Consider the following 24,108-nt stretch of genomic DNA (forward strand, 5'->3'; position numbering starts at 1 on the left):
TCTCTACAAAAAAAAAAAAAAAGGAGGGGGAGGAGAAAGGTCAACCTGAAAAGGTGAGGCAGTGTACGATTCCATTTGTACACAATTCTCAAAGTGGCAAAGTTGGAGAGATGTGGAACAGGTCAGTGATTGCTACGGTGCAGGACTGAGAATGGGGAGAGGGATGATTAAGGGACAGCAGAAGGGATTTCTCTGTGGTGGTGGGGGGACACTCCTACATCTTGACCGTGATGGTGGTTCTATAAAGCTGTACGGTTGATAAAATGTCAAGAAGTATACCCACAGACATACCAGAGAAAGGAAAAGGAGATGGAGGGAAGAGAGGGAGGGAGGGGGGAGGAGGGAAAGAAGGAGGGAGTGGGAGGAGGAGGGGGACCACAGAGAGGGGGAAGGGAGGAGGCAAGAGACCCCAGGAAGAGGGGAGAGACCCGGTGCTCTAGCCCCTCAACGGTATGGCCAGTGCCAGCTTCCTGGTTTTGACACCCACGTATTTCGATGTTATCCTCAAAGCTTGGTGTGGGTACCCGGAGACTCCGCTGTTTTTTGTGACGCTACAGCTGTTTCAAAATAAAAGTCATTCTTAGAGAAGCACGGTGGTTCACGCCTGTCATCTCGGAGGTTTGGGGGGCTGAGGCAAGAGGATTGCCTGAGCCCACAAGTTTGAGACCAGTCTGTCCAATTTTTCTTTTTTCTTTTTTAAAAAGGAGGATTTATTGAGAGGACAGAAAAGCTCCCACAGTGGAAGGGGACCCAAGGGGGTTGCCCCACAGTTCTTCTTTTTTGAGTAAGAATCTCACTCTGTTGCCCATGCTGGAGTGCGGTGGCACACTCACAGCCACTGCGGCCTTCTCTCTACAATTCATCAAAAAATCAGTCGGGCGTGGTGGTACATGCCTGTAGTTCCAGCTACTTGGAAGGCTGAGGAGGAAGGATCGCTGCGAGCACGTGCCACCGCACCCCAGCCTGGATGACAGAGTGAGTCTCTGACTCACCAAAAAAAAGTTATTCTTATAAAAATGCCTAGGGTAGGACTTCAAATGAGGCAGGACAGCTCAGGGTGGGTGGAGCCACACAGGACTGGGGAGTAATGTCACTCATGACTTCTTGCTTCCTGTGTTGGTTGCAAGAAGGAGACTATACAAGGGGACAGAGGACAGGGCATCAGAGCAGAGCCTCACCCTGCAGGTAGGGAGGAAGCTGGAGTCACCCTGGGTCTCAGGCTCCTCCTCTGAACTGCCAGACTGAAGAGGCCTCTGGGCTCAGGCAGGAGGACACTATGGTCACAGAACTTCTGGTCTTGCTCTGCCTGGGTGAGTCTCCAGCCCTGGGACGTACGGGTGTGAATGGGCAAGAAAAATTCATAGGAGAGGGGACGTGAAGGTGGGAAATGCAGCGAGTGTGGACATGGTGATTTCCAGGGATTGAGTCCTGGAATAGGGCAGAGTCTGCAGGTGTCACAGGGTTCCTTCTGGTGCCCGCTTATGAATGGTGAGGAGGCAGGGGTGCAGAGACTGGTGACACCCTCTGTTTACTCAGCATCCTCTAAACACGATATCTGCCCTGGGATTTCCTTGAAATATTAGAGGGCTGGATGGAAGGAGCTACAGGGTACAGATCTGGGGGGTAAGAGGAAAATTTTCTGGTCAAACTTATCCTTCAGCTGAGTTTAACCATCCTCCGTTTGAGCCCAATGCAGTTAAACTAGACCTCAGGCCGGGTGTGGTGGCTCATGCCAGCCATCCCAGCACTTTGGGAGGTGGAAGCAAGAGAATTGCTTGAGTCCAGGGGTTTGAGACCACCCTGGGCAACTTGGCGAGACCTCGCCTCTACAATTAAAAATAAATTAGCTGGGCTTGGTGGTGCATGCCTGTGGTTCCAGCTACTTGGAAGACTGAGGTGAACCTGAGCAGGTCAAGGCTGTGGTGGCTGTGAGCGTGCCACTGCACTCCAGCCTGGGCGACAGAGTGAGACTCCTACTCAAAATAGAAAAAAAAGACAGACCTCAGATTGTAAAAAAGAAGATCTGTCCAGGCATGGTGGCTCATGCCTGTCATCCCAGCTCTTTGGGAGGCCGAGGAGGGAGGATTACTTGAGCTCAGGAGGTTGAGACCAGCCTGGGCAACATAGCAAGACTGCATCTAGAAAGAAAGAAAGAAAGAAAGAAAGAAAGAAAGAAAGAAAGAAAGAAAGAAAGAAAGAAAGAAAGAAAGAAAGAAAGAAAGAAAGTTAGCTAGGTGTGGTGGCGCACACCTGTAGTCCCATCTACTTGAGAGGCTGAGGTGGGAGGATCACTTGACCCTAGGAGGTCGAGGCTGTGGTGATCCATAAATATGCCACCATACTCCAGCCTGGGTGACAGAGTGGGACTCCAACTCAAAAAAAAAAACAAAACAAGGAAGATCTGGATCATAATCTTGACTCCATCCCATAGGAGCAAGCCCCCAGTTCCTCCTTGGTGTGGTGGGGGGTGTGGTGAACATCAATGTGCTTCATCTCTCTAGTTTCTTCCTCTTTTTCTTGGTGCAGCCCTTCCCTTTGGGGCCAGTTGTGCCTCCCTAAACACAGTTGTGCCTTTGAGATGACTGTGGGTCACCATGCCCAAACCTCCAGCTGCTGGGCGCAGTTAAATGGGCAATCCGTAGGATGACCTCCTCCACCCTGTGGTTACCCTAGCAAAATGCCTCAAGCCTGGTGGTTTACAAGAAAAATTTAGTCTCTCCAAGCTGTGGAGACCAGAACCCTGAAATCAAGATGTTGGCCAGGTGTCGTGGCTCACACTCGTAATCCCAACACTTTGGAAGGTTGAGGCAGGAGGATTGCGTGAACCCAGGAGTTCGAGACCAGCCTGGAAAACACAGCAAAACATCATCTCTATAATAAATTAAAAAATTAGCCAAATGTGGTGGTGTGTGCCTGTAGTCCCAGCAGCTTGAGAGGCTGAAGTGGGAGGACTGCTTGAGCCCGGGAGTTTGAGGCTGCACTGAGCTGTGATTGCACCTGGGCAACAGAGTGAGACTTTGACTAAAAAAAAAAAAAAAATTAAGAAACAGATGTCCTGAAACTCTTGTGGCCCCAGAGAAACTCTAGCTTCTAGAAACTGATGTCCCGTTTCCCTCAAGTTTTATGGTGGTCCCTTCCCAAAGGGGAACATAAGGCACAGGGCACAGAGGAGGGGGCAGTTCTACCGTAAGTATGAAGCAAAGCTACAAGAGCGTTTGACCCCAGAAAACATCTAGAAGGGAGAGCAAATTCTCTCTGTTGGAATGAGGAAGGAAACCCACCCCTCTCCCTCCACAGTAAAATAACCTTCGTGGTTTTTAAACAACAAGGGTAAAAACTGCCATCAGGGAAAATACGGGAAGAAAACGTACACAAATGTTGAATGACTTCTTGATGGTGACAGAAGAAGTGATCATGAAAGCAAGCCAATAAGTCAGAAAGGGTCGCTGGAATTTTCTGCATATGCTTAACTCCTGAGTGATAAACAGTAGAGCAAACTAAAAGGTAAAAGGTAAACCGGGAGACATATCTGCAAGGAATACGACAGACCTTTGACACACTAGTCATGCTTTCTCTGTGTAATCTGTACTCAGAGATAAGCACATCACTTATCTCTCACTGAGATTTCTCTTCCAGGGCTGTGTCTGGGCTCTGAAGATGAGAAAAAGAAGGGTGAGTTTTTGCCCACTTAGTTTAAGTTGTGCCTTTGAGATGACTATTTACACCTGCATCCCATGTTTCCTGATTTGTTTATGTATATATTTATTTATTCTCTCTCTCTCTCTCTTTCTCTCTCTTTTGAATCAGGGTCTCACTCTGTCACCCAGACTGGAGTACAGTGGCACAATCCTGCCTCACGCATAGCCTTAACTTCTTGGGCTCAGCCTCCCAAGTAGCTGATACAACAGGCGTAAAGGCGTGTGTTACCACACCTGTTTAATTTTCTGGTTTTTTTTTTTTTGTTTTTTTTTTGCAGAGATGAGTCTCACTATGTTGCCCAGGCTGGTCTCAAACTCCTGGGCTCAAGCAGTCCTCCTGCCTCTGCCTCCCAAAATGCTGGGATGACCGGTATGAGCCACTGCTCTCGATCCACTTTTTTCTTTAATCCTCTGAATTCCAGAAGGGCTTTCATGGTCATCAAGAGGCAGACTCAAATTAACTCTGAATTCTTTCCAGAGACACTTCCCAAGCCGTCCCTCAGCACCAGGACCAGCTTAGTGGTTGAAAGGAAAAGCAAGACTCTGAAGTGCCAGGCTCATTTGCAGAATGTGACATTCATGCTGAGGAAGTTGCACGACTTTGAGTACCCACAAGAGCAGAGCTCAGCAGGAAACAAAGCTGAATTTCCCAGCACTGACCTGGAGCCCAAGGATGCTGAGAGGTACTTTTGTGCCTACAAGACAACAGCCTCCCATGAGTGGTCAGAAAACAATGAACTCTTTCAGTTGATGGCTACAGGTGAGAAGGGCAACCTTAGATTTGCTCTTTGATGTGCATATGTCTTTTCCTGTGGTGGGAGCTGACTGGGACCCAGGGGACAAAAAGATAGATGCAATATCTTAAAAGTGGGAACTTTGGGTACAGTGGCTCACACCTGTAATCCCAGGACTTTGGGAGGCCAAGGTGAGAGGACTGCTTGAGCCAGGTGTTTGAGACCAGCCTGGGCAATATAGTGAGACCTCATCTCTCCAAAAAATTTTTTAAAAATTAGCCGGGCATGGTGGCACATGCCTGTAGTCCCAGCAACTTGGAAGGCTGAGGTGGAAGGATCACCAGAGCTCAGGAGGTTGAGGCTGCAGTGAGCCATGATTTGTGCCACTGCACTCCAGCCTGGGCAACAGAGTGAGACCCTAAATGAGAGAAAGCAAACAAGAAAGCAAGGAAGAAGGAAGGAAGAGAGGGAGAGAGAGAGTGAGAGAGAGAGAAAGAGAAAGAGAGAGAGAGAGAAGGAAGGAAGGAAGGAAGGAAGGAAGGAAGGAAGGAAGGAAGGAAAAGAAAAGAAAGAGGAAATAGGGGACCATGGAAATGGTCGAGTGTGGGTGTTGCCAGAGAGGAGGTCTCTCTAATGGAGAGAGAGGAGGCTTCAACTCTTGTCTGAGGTCTTGACTTTGCTGCAAGAAAAAATTTGAGAGTGAATCACCAAGTCAGTGAGTAAAAGCAGAGTTGGTTAAGGCGAGAAAGTGGACACTCCAAAGGAAGAGAGTACAACTAGTCTCAGAGCCCCAGGAGGGTCTTGAAGACTTGATTTTTGTCTCCTCTACCTTCAGGGAGGTGGTTGGGAGGGGGTGAGAGTTGTGAGGGCCATGGATTTGCCTTTATTTGAGCAACTGAGCTGCATGATGATCTTCTGTTCTGCAGACAATCATGGAGGACTGCTTTGCTCTTCTGACTCCAACCATAAACACCCTAGAGGTGTTTTCCAGATTTTTAGTAATTTGGCCTCCTGTGCTTCTTGGATGACAAAACAGAGGTCACATTTTCCTGCACTTGCTAACCTGCCTCATGGAGACAAGATTGTAACCAGGGATTCGGGGGGGGGGTCCCAGTGATGTGGATGAAGGAGACTGTTAGAGAATATAGTTAGTAGAAAGTTTGGAGTACAGTGAGGTTGGCAGATCAAGAGATGATTTGCCAACAAAAGATAGTTTGTGACTGAGCATGGTGGCTCACGCCTAGTACTTTGGGAGACTGAGGCGGGATGATCGCTTGAGGCTTGGAGTTCGAGACCAGCCTGGGCAACATAGCTAGACCTCTTCTCTACAAAAAGTCAAAAAACTTAGCCAAGCATGGTGGCATGTGTCTGTAGTTCCAGCTACTCAGGAGGCTGAGGCAAAAGGATTGCCTGAACCCAGAAGTTGGAGGCTGCAGTGAGCCATGATTGTGCCACTGTACTTAAGACTGGGTGACAGAGTGAGACTTTGATTCAAAAAAAAAGAAAGGAAGAGAGGGAAGAAGGGAGGGAGGGAGGGAGGGAGGAAGAAAGAAAAGATCGTTTGTTACTTACAGGTCCCAAGAGGAAAAGGCATGCCAAATTATGGTGTGGAGGGAACTTTGTGGGGAAGCACCAGAGTCAGTGAGGAGGCAAAGGCAGAAGGAGTAAGAGCGGGGGAGGCAAGAGCTTTTATTGCACTGCTTTTTTGGGAAGGAACAGGCTTAGAATTGGCTCTGGAGCATAGAAGCTATGCCTGATTGTCTGGTACTTGGCCCTGGGGTGATTAAGAAGGAACAGTGACCCTGAATGTGAGAGCCTCAAAAAGGATTGGTTGGTTTGCATTTGAAAGGCATGCTCAGGGGCAAGCTGTTTACTATCTCTAAAAATTAACTAACCCTGAGAGGGGCAGTCTCTTCAAGGTCAGCAAGTCCCCTAGATGTCAAAGCATTTAATACAGAAAATAAAAGACACGGTTGATACAGAGAGATGGAGGATATATAAGGGAGTCACCGCCCAAAACTAGAATTTGTTTATTAAATTGTGTATTTACTCTTACATGTTTAAACTTCAGTCAACTTCTAAGGACTCTCTGTTTGATGCAATACATCTATAGAGGCATTTTTTCCACTATTCAAAACAGTTTTTGAACTCATCTATCTTGATGCCTTTTAGTGCTTCTGCTGTTTTTTGTTTCACCTCTTCTACATTGGCAACGCGTTTCCCTTTGAAGACCTTTTTTCATCTGTGAGAAGCAAAAAAAAAAAAGTCACTTGGAGCAAGATCGGGTGAACAGGGAGGGTGGGATGTGAGGGTCATGATGTTTTGTGTCAAAAACTGCTGAACACTCCGTCCAGGGTGGGCAGGTGTGTTGTTACAGTGGAAGAACCAGTCACCTGTTTGCCACAATTTGGGATGTTTCTTCCACAATGCAGCCTCTCACAACAATGCCAGCTGGTACACTGATACTGATGGGTTCCTAGAACACTTTCCTAGTGAGGAAAGCCTGTATTACAAGGGGCCCTCCCTCCAAAAAATAATTCCGGGTATTTTAGGGGTTCCCCTTGTACATAGTCCCCAAGTGCAGTAGAAAATGGAAAGCCCTGGCCCTTCCCTTTACCTTCATTGCCTTGTCTTCTTTAGGGTCACTTCTAGAACATTTCCCCTCCATCAGCGGAGACCCTGGGTTGTGGCCAGGTCTCAGGACACTCCAATGTTTGATTCCACACAACGGAAATGAATGTATCATAAATGTTCTCCTGACAACGGAGATCCCAGAAGTCAAGAAAGGAGGAAAAAACCAAACTGATTTCATGCTCCGGAAAGTGACAAGCAATGATAGTGGAAACTACAGCTGTGTATGTTACCACAATGACTCACAACACTTGGGCCCTTTTCCCAGCAACAACCAGGAGATCTTGGTGACAGGTGAGAATGACACTGATGTTTAACAGGCATCCAGCATTTTCTATGTTCCGGTCTCCATGACAATGAACTTCTATGAACTATTTCAATCTTTACTTTCTTTGAGGATGGTTGTGTTCCTAACTTCTTTGTGCTTATAGAGATTAGGTGACCTTCTTGGTGTCACAGAGACAAGTAGTTTCACGGTATCTGTTTGTACATAAATGCAGAATTTACTTTTTTATGCTAGGGAAGAAGAGACAGAAAGAGTGACCAGCACTCTATGAGGGATGTAGGGAAGGTGAATAATGGAACGTGGAACGAAAAGAACTCACTGTGTGGGAAAGCATGGCAGTCATGGTGCAGAGGGTTGGAAAAAATAATGAAGGCAATGGAAGGAAGATGCGCGTGGGAGAATTGTGATATAGTGACTTGAGATCACAAGTTAAAGGAATAAGGAATAGTTCTGCATCACTTTCATCCATCCCTTCATTCACCCAACCATCCATCCCACTAACCATCCATCCATCCCTCCACCCACCCATCTACCCACCCATCCATCCACTTACCCAATCCTCCATCTACCCAACCACCCACTCACCCCATCCATCCATCCATCCACTCATTTAGTCCTCCACCCACTCACTCCATCTATCCATCCATCCATCCATCCATCCATCCATCCATCCACTCACCTCATCCACAAATTCATCCATACACTCAACCTTCCACCCACCCATCCACCCACTCACTGTATCTATCTGTCCACCCATCCATCTACCCATCCATTCACCCATCCAACCCAGTCATCCACCCAACCCTCCACCTATCCATCCACTCACTCACCCCATCCATCCATCCATTCATTCATCCATCCATCCACTCATCCAACCCTTCACCCACTCACCCTATCCATCCATCCATCCATCCACTCACCCCATCCACAAATCCATCCATACACTCAACCTTCCACCCACCCATCCACCCACTCACTGCATCCATCCATCCACCCATCCATTCACCCATCCAACCCATCCATCCACCCAACCTTCCACCTATCCATCCACTCACTCACCTCATCCATCCATCATCCATCCATCCATCCATCCATCCACTCATCCAACCCTCCACCCACTCACCCTATCCATCCATCCATCCACCCATCCATCCACCCAACTACCCACTTACCTCATCCACAAATCCATCCATACACCCATCTACCCACTCATCCCATCCACAAATCCATCCATACACTCAACCTTCCACCCACCCATCCACCCACTCACTCCATCCAACCATCCAACCATCCATCCATCCATCCACCCATCCATTTACCAACCCAACCACCCACCCACCCATCTATCCACCCAATTCTCTACCCACTTACCTCATCTATTCATCCATCCATTAATCATTCAACAATATTGTTCAATTGATTACAGTTGTTTACAACCAATATGTCAGGTTGGTTGTATCATGAAGAATCCCTGGAGAAGCCTCACAATCATGACTGCAGTGTAGAAATAGCCTTATAGCAGCATCAGTGGCTTATCCTGGGGCCGGGAGTCCTCAGCGCACCTGGACTTTGTCAATCAGGTGAGCCTCCAAGGCTGGCTCCCCACACTGGTACATAATGAGAAACTGAGCACTTAATATTTTACCTCTGATTACCCTCTTTCTAAAGCTCATAATCATTGATGCTCCAACAATGTGCTCATCATTCTGACATTGATTTCATATTATATCCCTGATAACTTTTTTTGACATCTTAATAATTGTCATACCCACACTTAGGTTTTAGCCCTACAAACCTGGCAATAAATTGCCACTTCCCAATTATGTTCTCTGACAGATCATTCACTTTCCCCTGATTTCTTCTTCTCTACGTCAGCTGTACCATTACATCAAGAGAGGGTTACAGAGTCAATTTTCAGTGGTTCATTTTCCATGTCAGCCTTCCACATATCGTCTGTGTGCTGCTTTGCAAATCACTTTATTATAAGATTCCTTACTTATTACAAAATGGGCATAGGAATGCTTCTGTTGCAGAAGAAAATTAATTTAAAGAACCTGGCACAAAATGACTGTTCTTTCACCCTACAAACACTACAAACACAGATACTTTAGTGTGTCCTGGGCATACAATACTAGCTGAGGTGGACTGAGTCTCTGGGCCAGCAGGAGCTTACATTCTCATTTGGAAGAAAAAAATAAGAACAAGATACGAGATTAATTTTTTAAAAAACACATTATAGATGGAGAATAACTGTGAGAGACATTGTATTAGTAATCTATGACTGCATATCAAATTTTACATTCTTAAAATTTTTAAATTAAAAAAAATAGTCACTCAAAGCACCCATTTATTATCTCACAGCTTATGTGGGCCAGGAAGAGTCCAGGCACAGCTTAGCTGAGTCTTCTGCTTTAGGGCCTAATGATGTAATCAAGATGTCTGCCAGGGCTGGGTTCTCCCCTGGAGGCTTGACTGGGGAAGGTTCCACTTCTCCACTCCCATGGTTGTTGGCAATATGTGGATCATTACAGCAGTAAGATTAAATAAATACTTAGTGAAGTGTTAAAGATTGCTTCTGCAGAGCCTGCAAGGAGGGAGAGAGAAGGAGGGAGTGGGAGGAGGGAGGGAGAGAGGGGGGAGGGGAGGAGGAGAAGGGAGGGGAGGAGGGGGAGAGAGAGAAGAGGAGAGAGGAAGGAGGGAGGGAGGAAGAGAGAGAGGGAGACAGCAAGAGCAAGTGAGAGAGAGCAAGGGAGAGAGAGAGGGCAAAAGAGAGAAAGAGAAGAGAGGAGAGGAAGAAGGGAGGGAGGGAGAGAGGGAGAGAGAGAGAGCGAAAGAGAGAGAACGAGAGGGAGAAAGAGAGCCCTAAAGAGTCTTATATAATGTAATCATGGGAGTGACATCATGTCACCTTTGCCATATCTGCTGGTGGGAAGCAGGTCACAAGTTCCCACACTCAAGAGAAGGGGATTGGCTGGGCTCGGTGGCTCAGCCTGTAATCCCAGCGCGTTGGGAAGCCGAGGTGAGTGGATTGCCTGAGCTCGAGGGTTTGAGACCCACCCAGGCAACTTGGCGAGACCTCATCTCTACAATAAATAAAAAATTAGCCTATCTGCCACCAGCACAAAGCATGACCCAACCACAGGGACATCTGGAGAAGAGCCCTCCAGAAATTAAAAACAAAGCAAAAATCCCAGACAGACAGCAAAAGCAAAGTCCCCGAAGTGGGAGTGTCCCTGGAATGACTGAGACCCAGAAAGCAGGACAGAGAAGAGGAAGTGACATAGAAGGAGGTTGGAATGGGAGATGGGGCCTGGGGCATGCAGGGTCTTGTGGCGCTTGAAGTGGGCAGGGATTCTGCTCTCAGAGTACAGGAATGGGCACCCACTGGCGGAGTGGGAGCCAGAGAGTGGCATGGCTTTATTTACGTGCTTTAAGGGTCTCTCTGGCTGCTTTTGGAAAATTGGGGGTCAGATGGAGTAAGGAGTTGCTGCATTTCAGGCAATAGGACATTTTATTTTGTCTTTTTCACTTTTAAATTATTTAATCAACTCATTGTCTCACTCATAGGTGGGCCCTGATCTCTGGTCACATGAGCGCAAAGGTGGGACCGGCAGACACTGGATGCTCCTAGCGGAGGGAGGATGGGAAGAGAGAGGGGGCGCATGGCCACACACTGGGTACCAGGTCCACTCTCAGGGGAGAGAAGGCCAGCTGGAAGCCCAAACCTTACCTTGAAGCAATTTACTTATGTAGTAAATGCTCACATGCGCCTCACAACTCAAATTACAATACAATAATTTTTTTTTTGAGTTGGAGTCTCACTCTGTTGCCCAGGCTGGAGTGTAGTGACATGCTCACAACCACCGCAGCCTCCACCTGCTGGGCTCAGATGATCCTCCCAGGTAGTTGGAACTACAGGCATGTGCCACCATGTCTGGCTAATTTTTTATTTATTGTAGAGACAAAGTCTCGCCAAGTTGCTCGGGCTGATCTCAAACCCGTGGGCTCAGGCAATTCTCTCACCTCGGCCTCCCAAAGTGCTGGGATTATAGGCATGAGCCACTGTGCCCGGCCTATCTCTATAGCAAGAGAGCATCAGAAGATCTCTTTATCTCTGTCTTTTTGCTATGAAAACATTGTTTCTTTTTTTGTTTTGTTTTCTTTCTTTTTTTTGTTTTTCTTTTCTCATGACCACCGCAACCTCGGCCTGCTGGGCTCAGGCGATCCTTCTGCCTCAGCCTTCCAAGTAGCTGGAACCACAGGTGTGCACCATCATGCCTGACTAATTTTTTGATTTATTGTAGAGATGAGGTCTCACAAAGTTGCCCAGGGTGCTCTTGAACCCCTGGGCTCAGGCAATCCTCTCACCCCTGCCTCCCGAAGTGCTGGGATTACAAGTGTGAGCCACCGTGCCTGACCCAATACAATGAAATTTTTAAAAAATAAATATTTAATCAAGTAATACAGATTGTATATGTACAAGGTGTACAGGTGATGGTTTGATAAATCTGCACAGTTGTGTGATGTTTATCTCAGTCAAATGAACTCACATATCTGCTGCCACCCAGGCAGGGGATCAGACAACCAGAATGTGTTCATCTCATCCCTGAACATGTGTCCTCATCTCCCCCACACATCATGCTACACGGAATGAGCTGGACACAGAAAGATACATGCTGTATAATCTCACTTCTACGTGGAATTTGAAAAAAATCAAACTCATAGAAACAGAAAGCAGAATGGTGGTTGTCAGGGGCTGGGAGTTGGGGGCATTTTAGTTTAGACTACATGATTCCACTGAGGACCTAGAGATATGGATTGATTCTTAGAGATATTCTGAGATAGAATCTTTGGATCTCGGTGATGGGCTGAGTGCATTGTTTGTGATTTTCATCGTCGTGGTAGTTGTTTTGAGTCAGAGTCTCACTCTGTTGCCCAGGCTGTAGTGCAGTGGCATGATTATGGCTCACCACAGCTTCGACCTCCTGGGCTCAGGCAATTCTTCCACCTCAGCCTCCTGAGTAGCTATGATGGGCGTGCGCCACCGCTCCTGGATAACTTTTAGATTTTGGGGTTTTTTTGTAAAGACAAGTTCTTGCTATATTGTCCAGGCTGGTCTCGAACTTCTGGATTCAAACAATCCTACCGCCTCAGCCTCCCAAAGCTCTGGGATTACAGGTATGAGCCACCACACCTGCCCTTGAATGCTTTGTTAAAGGAATGGTAGAAATACATCTTTTGCTCCTGGAGTTTTGAATTTAGAATTTTGGATGAAGGGTGACACTTTTTGTTAAGGTATGAAAACCCATCAAGAAGCTGAGGGAGGCAGAATTAATGGTGTCATTCATAAATATTTTTGTTATAAAAATAACATCAGGCCAGGCACAGTGGCTCACGCCTGTAATCCCAACACTTCGGTAGGCCAAGGCAGGAGGATCACCTGAGCTTAGGAGGTCAAGAGCAACCTGGGCAACATAGCGAGACCTCATCTCTACAAAAAAAAAAAATCACAAAATTAACTGACTGTGGTGGCTCCTGTAGTCCTGACTACCTGGGAGGCTGAGCTGGAAGGATCACCTAAGCCCAGGAGGTTGAGGCTGCAGTGAGCCATGATCATGCCACTGCATTCCATCCTGGGTGACAAAATGAGACACTGACTCAAAAATGTAAATAAAGTAACATCACACTCCAGAAATATCAAGAAGAGTATTCCAACACTCTGTGCCTGGTCTAAGGACCCAGGGAGTATCCAAGGAATGGAAGAGACATCCTCTTTTCTGCTTCTCAAAGCAGGAAGTGGAGGCTTATGTTCTTAGGGTTTCCAAATCATCATTGTGATTCCTTCTCTTGCTTCCTATTTTCTAGATGAAGATGATGAACATAGAACTCCTTCTACAAAAAAGGGTAAGATATTTAGAAAGGGGATGTCTGTCCCAGTTAGATCTGCCTCGTGGGATGGGGGAATCACCTTGGCTTAAAATACCCAAGAGCAATCTCACTGCCCACTTTCTCAGTATCATGGGGGGAAACACCTGCCTTTTGGGTGGTGAGAGGATGGCCTCTAAAGTACTTCCAGGTTCTGGGCCAGAGGCAGTGGTTCACGCCTGTCATCCCAGCAATTTGGGAGGCTGAGGCGGGAGGATTGCTTGAACCCAGGAGTTTGAGACCAGCCTGGACAGCATCGTGAGATCTTGTCTAAAAAAAAAATGCTCCCAGGTTCTGAAAAAGCTGGCATTAAAAATGGCACAAGGTACATTTTCTGCCATGCTACATGATGAAAAACTAAGGCAGAACCTTGGGAATAATGGGAGTATATTATATGTGACCAGTTTGGAGAATAGTACTAGGGCCTGTGTAGAGGAGGTACATTGAGAATATGTATGATCAAGGACTTGCTAAAACTCCAAAGTTCTGGCCAGATGTAGTGGCTCACACCTGTAATCTCAGCACTTTGGGAAGCAGAGGCTGGAGGACTCTAAAGTTCTCAAAATAACTGAATATTAAATTATCTTTTTTCTGATGTTACTTATACAAGGGGAGACCCAAGAAAACCCTCCAGAATTACCTTTTGGAGGGTTGGGTCCCTTGTAATACAGGCTTCCCCTGCTAGGTAAGTGTTCTAGGAACCCGTCAGCATCCATGGACCAGCTAGCATTGTGGTAAGAGGCTGAGTTCAGCTTCAGTGAATTTTTTTGGAAATTCTTACAGCGTGTTGCCCATTTCATAATGGGTGATTTACGAGCGCACTTGCCCACACCACGCTGAGTACTCAGTAGTTTTTGGCCCAAAACAGCATGACCTTCATGCCCCACCCTCCTATTCCCCCAATCTCACCATGAGGGATTTTTTGTTGTTGTTCTCCGGTGAAAAAAGTCCTCAAAGAGAAACGTTTTGCCAATGTAGAAGAGGTGAAACAAAAACCAGCAGAAGCACTAAAATGGACATGCTCAAAAATTGTCTTGAGCAGTGAAAAAAGCGTCTCAATAGGTGTATTGCATCAAACAGAGAGTACTTGGAAGGTGACTGAAGTTTAAACATGTACGAATAAATACACAATTTTTTGTAAATACATTCTGAGTTTTGGGGGGGTCCCCCTTCATATAACTCATGTTCCATAAATTCACCCTTGTAAAGTGTGCAATTTGGTGGCATTTAGTCTATTCACGAGGTTGTATAGCCATCACCATTATGCGATTCCAGAACCTTTTCATCATCCCAGAATGACATCCCATGCCCATTAAGCAGTCCCTCCCTGTTTTCCCCATCCCACCAGGTCCTACCAGCCATTAATATGCTTGCTGTGTCTATGGGTGGTTTGTTGTTGTTGTTGTTGTTGTTTTTGCCTCTTCTGGACATTTTGTGTAAGTGGATTCACAAAATATGTGATCTTTTGTGAGTAGCTTATGTCACTTAGCATGATGTCTTCAAAGTTCAGCCATATCATAGGATGTGTCAATGCTTCATTTCATTTCATGGTCAAAAACCATTCCATCATATGGACGTACCACATTTTGATTCTCTGTTTTCCTGTTGATGGACATTTGAGTTTTCTGTACCTTTTGGCAAATGTGTGTGATGTTGCCTGTGGACATTACTGTGCAAGTGTTTGTTTGAGGCAAGTGTTTGTTTTATTTTCTTGGATATATACTTAAGAGTGAAATTGCTGGGATATCTGGTAACTCTTGTGTTCAAATTTTTGAGGAACCGCCAGGTGCGGTGGCTCACACCTGTAATCCCAACACTTTGGGAGACCGAGGCAGGAGGATTGCTTGAGCCCAGGAATTTCAAGACCACCATGGGCAACACAGTGAGACTGCGTCTTCACGAATTTTGTTTTTAAAACTAGCCAGGTGTGGAGGTGCATGCCTGTAATCCCAGTTACTTGGGAGGCTGAGGAGGGAGGATGGTCTGAGCCCAGGAAGCCAAGGCTGTGGTGAGCCGTGATTGTGCCAATGCACTCCAGCCTGGGCAATGGAGTGAGATCCTGAATTTAAAAAAAAAAGAAAGAAACACTTTTTGAAGAACAGTCAAGTTGTTTTCCACTGTGGCTGTTATCATGTTCTATTCCTATCAGCAACATATGTGGGTTTCAACATCTTTGCATCCTTGTCAACACTTATTTCTGTTTTTAAAAATTATATTTATCCTGGTGGGTATCATATAATGTTTTAAAATGTACTTTCTGAGCTTAAATTTGTATCACCACCATTCTAAACAGAATGAACAGCCCTTACCGTATGCCTCAAAGCCACTGCAAAGGGACATTATGCTCAATTGCTGTATAGAAAACGAAGATGCATTTTGTTCCCTAACTTTGACACAAGACCTGCCTTCCTTCCAGGTGCCTGTGACTTCATTTATGGCCATATAAGGCTGCGTCCCACTGCCCTGCCCAATTCCAGCAGCATTAGTAGCTCATAATTTATGTTGGCGATTTGTAAATCATGATGTGAAATTTGGCCAGGATGTGTGGACATCTCAGGGTGAACCCAGTTCAGCTGGTTATGAAGTCATATGAAGAGGCTGATTTTGCAATAACTTACTTCCCATTTCTAGTGAATTACTATGTGAAATAGAAAAACTATAGGCTGGAAAAGTGGGGAACTGAAAGGATGAGGCAAGGCTGAGGTTTTTTCCTTTTTCTTTTATTTATTTATTTTTTGAGCTGGAGTCTCACTCTGTCTGTTACCCAGGCTGGAGTGCAGAGGCACACTCACAGCCACTGCAGCCTTGACCTGCTGGGCTCAGGTGATCCCCCCTAGTAGCTGGGACTACAAGCACACGCCACCACACCTGGGTAATTTTATGATTTTTTTTTTTTTTGTAGAGACAAGGTCTTGCCAGGTTGCCCAGGCTGGTCTTTGAACTCCTGACCTCAAGTGATCCTCCCTCCTTGGCCTCCCATGGTGCTGGGATTACAGTGTGAATCACTGTGCCCGGCCAAGGTTATGGTTTTTTTTTCTGCTTCCATCAGGGGACCCTGGCAGTCCTGTTCCTGCCCTGTTTTCAAAAGTTCATGGAGATGCACTGTTGACTAGAACAGAATTCAACAGAGTTGTTGCTTTTGAGGGTCTCTTAGATTTGGCTCTATCAGACTCAGGCTCTTAGTATGAGTGTGAAAGTGATGTTATAGGGGAGTGGGAAGAAAGGCTGGGAGAGAAGCAGACTAAACCTGGGCGGGATATCCATGTCCCTCGATGGTTTTTTTTGCTCAGTCATGCAAAAAAAACTGGAGACAGAGAAGGCCGAAAGTGCAGGAAGCCGGGGAGCTAGGGAGCTCGTACTCCCACCAACAGTGGTCCTTAATGCAGGATGCCAGGGGGTGCACACATTCCAAGGCATTTGGGGCTCCCCCAGGCAGTCCCCAAGGAAGAAATGCAAGCATTCACCTTGGAGACTGAAAGAAACTGTGACCCAGAATGCATGGAAATGGCCAAGCAGTGTGGGGAGCATGAATGAGGAGCATTGACAGCGGTTGTTATGGAAGGAGATGGCCATGGGTGGAATAGTGGGTGAAGAGACAGTCGTGAAGACCACGACCTCGTTATTCTACTCAGCGAGCCCTTTTCTAGACAGAGTGCATTAAAGCCAGCATTCCTCATCATTCTCTAACTTGTCAAGTGAGGTATCAGCATCTTCCTGTACCTCCTTTTATTTAACCAAGGAATTACTGATTCCAGAAAAAGAAGAGAACATTTATAAAGTCTATGCATGGGAGATCCCAAGTGTGTCTCATTACAAACCCTCCACTCCCTTCACTACTCTCTGCTGACCAGTTAAGAGAGAGCCTCATTTCAGATGTATACACAGGTAGATAGATAGAACAGGTAGGTGGATAGGTAGGTAGGTAGGTAGACAGGTAGGTAGATAGAACAGGGAGATGGGTAGGTAGGTAAATATAGATAGATAGATAGATAGATAGATAGATAGATAGATAGATAGATAGATAAAATAGACAGGTAAATAGATGCTTGGTAGATTGAGAGATTGCATGATAGATTAAATAGATGACTGATAGATTGAATAAATTAGATAGATGATAGGTAAATAGATGGATAAATAGATAGATGGCAGAGTAAATAGAGAGATAGAGAGCATAATAGAATAATAGGTAGATTAGATAGATGATAGATTAGGTGATGATTGATCAATAATCAGTAAGTATATAGAATAGATAGATTAGATATAGATAGATAATATATAGATACTATATACTTATATGATAGATATGTTAGCTAGATAGGTAAATTAGGTGGAGATAGACAGCAGATAGATAATCCTACATGTATAGACATGTAGAATGTAGACATATAGATAGTGAGGGGACCAAGCAGGGAACGGTCCGGCTGAAGTCCCTCCGTTGGTGCAGAGGATCAGATGCCGTGAAGGGCTCCTTGCAGACCTGGCTGTGCTGTGCGACCGTGGACCATCTCACATCTGGAAACTCTGTAAGACCCAAGCACACAGACAGTGAGGGTCGTGGCCAGGTGCTTCTACAGTTACTAAACGTTTTGTCTCCAATCATTTTTCTGCTTCCCACTCCTTCAAGTTTCACCACGTATGTATCTTTAGTCTAAAGAACCGAGAAACCAAAGACTAGGGGGAATTGTGTAGGATTTACCACCCAGCCTTAATTTATGCCATGGCTCCTTTGTAACGCTGTAAGCTTGGATACAATTCTCTTATAATCCCAGGACTCACACACATGTATCTCCTTCATCAGTGAGATGGAAATGATGATACCAGTCTCGCAGGGTTGCTGCAGGAATTTAAAATAGTGACCAGGTGTGGTGACTCATGCCTGTAATCCCAACACTTTGGGAGGCTGAGGGGGTGGATTGTTTGAGCCCAGGAGTCCAAGACCAGCCTGGACAGCTTGGCGAGACCTCATCTCCACAGAAAATCAAAATATTAGCTGGGCGTGGTTGCGTGCACCTATAGTCCCAGCCTCTTGGGAGGCTGAGGCAAAAGGATCACCTGAGCCCAGGAGGTCGAGACTATGGTGAGCCATAATCGTGCCACTGTACTCTAGCCCGGGCAACAAAGCTAGACTCCAACACAATAAAGAAAAAAAAGTGTATCAGACTTACTATTTCCTGGTGCTCAGTCATGAATTTCCAATATGGGGATAGTAAATCTATCTTATGTGCTTATTTCAAGATAAGAAAGAATAAATATGAAGCACCCAGCCCAGAGCTGGCTTGCAATAACTGATCAATATCAATGTCATGGATGAAACAGTTACAGGGAATGTCCCACGTGCAAGGCACTGCCCTAATCCTCTCTGTACATATGGAGTCATTTAGTTTCCCCATCATCCAATAAAGTAGCTACTGCTGCCATCCTCACTCCATAGATGGGGAGACAGAAGCATCGAAGGCAGATTAAGGAAATTCCCCAAGGTCATCGGAAGTTCAAGCTCAAGGCAGCAGATCCAGTCTTGGAAGCCAGGCCATCCATCTGGTTCCTCTTCCCTTGTCCTGCTAACCTTGGTCCGTGTGTCTCCACAGTCAGACTGATTCTCTGACCCACCCTTCTCCCAGCAGACACCAGAATCATCTTCGTCACCACCTTTACCTGCATCTCCATCCTCCTCCTCTTCCTCTCCATTTTCTTCATCTACAGATGCAGTCAGCAGGGTGAGTTCAGAGAGCGGGAAGAGAGGGGGCGGAGTCAAGGATTTTCTAGGTAGATGAATTTCATCCTTGTGTTGGCCAGGCACGGTGGCTCAGCCTGTCATCCCAACACTTTGGGAGGCCGAGGAGGGCAAATTGCTTGAGCCCAGGAGTTCGAAAGTAGCCTGGGCAACATAGCGAGACCTCATTTCTACAAAAAAATAATAATTTTTTTTTTGAGTCAGAGTCTCATTCTATCACCCAGGCTGGAGTGCAGTGGCACCCTCATGGCCACCGCAACCTCAACCTACTGGGCTCAGGCGATCCTTCCACCTCAGCCTTCTAAGTAGCTGGAACTACAGGTGCATGCTACCGCATCTGGCATTTTTTTTAATTGTAAAGACGAGGTCTCACCAAATTACCCAGGCTGGTCTTGAACCCCTGAGCTCAGGCAATCCTTTTGCCTTGGCCTCCCAAAGTGTTGGAATTACAGGCTTGAGCCTCTGGACCCGGCCTAAAAAAAAAATTTTTAATAAAATAAAATTTTAAAAAATCAGCCAAGTATGGTGGCGTGCACCTGTAGTCCCACCTATTTGGGAGGTTGAGGTGGAAGGATCACCTGAGCCCAGGAGATTGAGGCTGCGGTGAGCTGTGGTCATGCCACTGCACTCAACCTGGGTGACAGAGTGAAAGCCTGAGTCAAAAACAATTCATCTTGTGTGGTTTTTTTATAGGTTCATCACATGAAGAATCCACCAGGAGGTGGGCATACCTGACCCAGCTCGTGCCTCCCACCCCCCATTCCCTCCACCTCCCCAATCCCTACTCCCCTATCCCCCCAAATTCAGAGACCCCATCTGCATATCCATGACAGTCTTGCCATCCCCGCCCTGGGCCCCCACCCCATCCCACCTGTGCCCTCTCTTTTCTCCTCTCCAACGCCTATATCCTCTGCCTCCCATTTTCAGTTCTTAAAGTTTCACGTGTCTTTCTCTCTCTCAGAACCAGCCATTCCAAATTATCTGAACAGGAGGTTACAGGTAGGTCAACAGCAAAGTTAAGAGAATCATGGGATAAAAAAACTAAGTTCTGTCAGGGCGCCATGGCTCACATTTGTAATCCCAGCACTTTGGGAGACCGAGGCGGGAGGATCACTTGAGCCCAGGAGTTCGAGACCAGTCTGGACAACATAGTGAGACTTTGTCTCTACAAAAAATAAAAATATTAGTCGGGCGTGTAGGCACGTGGCTATAGTCCCAGCCACTCAGGAGGCTGAGGCAGAAGGATCGCCTGAGCCCAGGAGGTCGAGGCTGCAGTGAGCCTTGATTGTGCCACTGTACTCCAGCCTGGGCAACAGAGTGAGTCCCTGTATCAAAAAAAAAGGAACGAAGGAGGGAGAAAGAGAGGGAGGGAGGGAGGGTAGGCACAATTCTGACTCCTGTAGCCTGAGAACTGACTTTTTTTTCCTCTCACTGACATGCAGATTTACCCAAGATGGAAAAGCTATCTTTCTCGGTGAGTTCTTCCTCATAGGACTTCCCTAATAGCTCCCTTACCACCACGGGCTGGTCATGTCTGGTTTAGCCCACACCCTGATTTATTGATGTCCCTAACTCAGCAGGGAAATTATCATGGTGCTTAAAGACATGGACTTTGAGGCCGGGCACAGTGACTCGTGCCTGTGATCACAGCACATTGGGAGGCCAAGGAGGGAGGATTGCTTGAAACCAGATGTTTGAGACCAGCCTAGGCAATATGGCAAGACCTCATCACTACAATAAATCAAAAGATTAGCCAGGCATAGTGGCGTACGCCTGTAGTTCCAGCTACTTGGGAGACTGAGGCAGAAGGATTGCTTGAGCCCAGGAGGTTGAGGCTGCGGTGGCCGTGAGTGTGCCACTATACTCCAGCCTGGGCGATAAAGTGAGACTCTAACTCAAAAAAAAAAGTTCATTTAAAAGGCTTGTGCAGACCGGGTGAGATGGCTCAAGCCTGTAATCCCAGCACTTTGGGAGGCTGAGACGAGAGGATTGCCTGAGCTCAGGGGTTTGAGACCATTCTGGGCTACGTGGTGAGACCTTGTCTCAACATAAGTAAAAAAATTAACCGGGTGTAGTGGCTGTGTGCCTTTGGTTCCAGCTACTTGGAAGGCTGAGGCGGAAAGATTGCCTGAGCCCAGCAGGTCAAGGCTGCAGTGGCTGTGAGCAGCGTGCCACTGCACTCCAGCCTGGGGGACAGAGTGAAACTCTGACTCAAAAAAAAAGGCCTGTGTAAATCCACTGATGCCATGAGCGTACAGGGTTTATCAGAGTCTCTGGCAAATTCTAAATATCAGATTGTTGGCATCAAAGCATCCATCAACAAATGGTTGATGGGGGTCTATGTCTTTTTCTTTTCTTTTCTACAAAACACTGTACCTCTGTAATGTTACAGCTTGATGTGTTTGAGATAAGAATACACCCCTGAAACCATTAACTATCATCACCATCAATACCATAAACTCATCTGCTACCTCCAAAAGCTCCCTCTTTTCCTCTGGTGTTTCTCTCTCCCTCTTGTGGTAAGAGGACTTAACAGAAGAGCTGCCTTTCAACAAAATTTTAAGCATACAATAGGGTATTGGTCATTGTCATGTCTATGTTACACAGCAGATCTCCCAGATTTTATTTTGCTTGACTTGAATTAGCCGGGAAATTATCATGGTGCCCATTTTCCCTACCTCCGGCCCCTGGCTTTCATCATTCCCCTCTCTCTCATCTATTATTTTTTATTAGTGCAAAATAAGTATACATATTGATGGGGCACACGTGATTTTTTTTTAGTTGGAGTCTAACTCTGTTGCCCAGGCTGGAGTGCAGTGGTGTAATCACAGCTCACCACAGCCTTGACCTCCTGGGCTCTGGCAATCCTTCCGCCTCAGCCTTCCATAAAGCTGGGGCTACAGGCATATGCCACACTGCCTGGATCATATATTTGATTGTGTGTGTGTGTGTGTGTGTGTGTGTGTGTGTGTGTGTGTAGAGGTGTAGAGATAAGATTACCCTATGTTGCTCAGGCTGGTCTTTAACACCTGGACTCAAGCAAGTGCTGGGGTTCTAGGTGTGAGCCACTGTGTCTGACCACATGCGATGTTTTGATACATGCATACAATGTGTAATGATCAAGTCAGGGTATATAGAATATCTCTCTTCTTATTAATTTGTGTTTGGAGCACTTCAAATTTTCTCTTCTAGCTACTTTGAAGTATATAATACATTGTTGTTAACTACAATTGCCCTGCTGTGCTATTGAACACAAGGGCTATATTCCTTCTATCTGTATGCTTGTAAGATCTGGTCTATTTTAAGTGTTCAACTTATGGTGTCTATTAACAAATTGTTGATCATAATAATATCATAATAATATAATAGTTACATAATCAGCTGTTCTGGGAGGATTGTTTTGAATCTCAAAACCATACATTGGCCCTAATTTTTATAAGCGCCAATTATGACTTATTTTGATGTCATTTTATTGGTCCTATAGTAAAGCCCCTCATCCTGCCAGGCATGGTGACTCAACGCCTGTCATCCCAGCACTTTGGGAGGTGGATATGAGAGGACTGCCTGAGCCCAGAGGTTCGAGACCAACCTGGGCAACATGGCAAGACCTTGTCTCTACAATAAATCAAAAAATCAGTCAGGTGTGGTAGCTCATGCATGTAGTTCCAGCTACTCAGGAGGCTGAGGTGGAAGGATCACCTGAGCCAGCAGGTCAAGGCTGCAGTGGCTGTGAGTGTGCCACTGTATTCTAACCTGGGCGAAAGAGTGAGACTCCAACTCAAAAAACAAAAAAACAGCAATCACAAAACAAACAAACAAAAACAGAAGCACAGCCTTTCCAGAACAGTGCTATCAGACAAAACTTTCTCTTTTTTGAGCTGGAGTTTCCCACTGTCACCCAGGATGGAGGGCAGTGGCACATTCAGCCACCGCAGCCTCGACCTGCTGGGTTTAGGTGATCCTCCCGCCTTAGCCTTCCAAGTAGCTGGAACTACAGGCGTGCTCCACCACACCCAGCTAATTTTTTGATTTATTATAGAGATGAGGTCTTGCCATATTGCCCAGGCTCGTCTTGAACCCACAGGCTCAAGCAAGCTTCTCACCTCTGCTTTCCAAAGTGTTAGGATGACAGGGGTGAGCCACCACACCCGGCCTGGACAGAACTTTGATGATGAAACTGTTCTGTATCTGTATGACCCAGTGAAGTAACCACAGTGGTCATAGTGCATTTGAAATGCATCTGGCATGACTGAAGACCTGAATTCCGCATCTAATTTAATTCTACTCCACTTAAAATAAATGGCCGTTTGTGGATAGTGCAGCCATTCAGGACCACTCAGCTCTAAATGCCTGTCTGTATCCATCTCTTTTCCCCAAAGACTGAAGACCCCCAGGGAGTGACCTACACTGAACTAAACGCCACCGCACTGTCCAAGGCAGCCTCTGCCCCCACTGAGGAGCCCCCCAGATCCAGTGACTATGCAACCCTGAAAGTGTAGAAACAGACAGCGAGAGTCACAGGAGGAGAGTGAATTTAGATAGCCAGGTTATCGGACGTGTGAAAACCCAGGTGACTCTGGGTCTCTCGCTCCTAATCTATATTAGTGAAATTAAGTTTCTCATCTTAATGGAAAAAGTATAACTGGGCTGGGTGCAGTGGCTTGTGCGTGTAATCCTCCCAGCGTCTTGGGAGGCCAAGGTGGGAGGATTGCTTGAGGTCAGGAGTTGGAGTCTAGTCTGGGCAACATAGTGAGACCTGGTCTCTACAAAAAGTCAAAAAATTAGCTGGGCTTAGTGGCGTGTGCTTGTAGTCCCAGCTGCTTGGGAGGCTGAGGAGGGAGGATCACCTGAGCCCAGGAAGTCGAGGCTGTGGTGAGCCATGATTGTGCCACTGCACTCCAGCCTGGGTGATAGAGTAAAACCTAGACTCAAAAAAAAAAAAAAGTATGACTTATTTATTGATTAGCCATGCCTGAGAATCCCATCCCACTGTCTCTACCCCACAATTCCCCCCAAAACAATTCAAGGAAATAATCAATTATTATGGATCAACTATCCAGCAAATAATGATTAAGTCCCTCAAGGAAATACAGCAAGCTCGGA

At 46.3% G+C, this 24,108-nt stretch overlaps 1 protein-coding gene across 1 annotated transcript; it reads left to right on the plus strand.

Annotated features, from left to right (window-relative positions):
- Positions 1-1,276: 1,276 nt before the first annotated feature.
- On the plus strand, positions 1,277-23,504 carry LOC103276475 (V-set and transmembrane domain-containing protein 1-like). The gene is made up of 9 exons (XM_008073884.2): positions 1,277-1,310; positions 3,637-3,672; positions 4,177-4,458; positions 4,546-4,610; positions 18,886-18,988; positions 19,699-19,726; positions 19,967-20,004; positions 20,448-20,479; positions 23,385-23,504. The coding sequence occupies exons 1-9, from the start codon at positions 1,277-1,279 to the stop codon at positions 23,502-23,504; spliced, it is 738 nt and encodes a 245-aa protein (XP_008072075.2).
- Positions 23,505-24,108: the final 604 nt, after the last annotated feature.

This window comes from Carlito syrichta, unplaced genomic scaffold (genome assembly GCF_000164805.1).
Source record: "Carlito syrichta isolate Samal-C Ts95f unplaced genomic scaffold, Tarsius_syrichta-2.0.1 Scaffold316208, whole genome shotgun sequence".
Lineage (NCBI taxonomy): Eukaryota > Metazoa > Chordata > Mammalia > Primates > Tarsiidae > Carlito > Carlito syrichta.

Excerpts from the sequence above, each read along its gene's own strand:
- LOC103276475 (XM_008073884.2), top strand. The coding sequence starts at position 1,277 with ATGGTCACAGAACTTCTGGTCTTGCTCTGCCTGG. Across the intron at positions 1,311-3,636 it reads TCTGGTCTTGCTCTGCCTGG|GGCTGTGTCTGGGCTCTGAA; the intron begins GTGAGTCTCCAG and ends TTTCTCTTCCAG. Across the intron at positions 20,005-20,447 it reads ATCTGAACAGGAGGTTACAG|ATTTACCCAAGATGGAAAAG; the intron begins GTAGGTCAACAG and ends ACTGACATGCAG.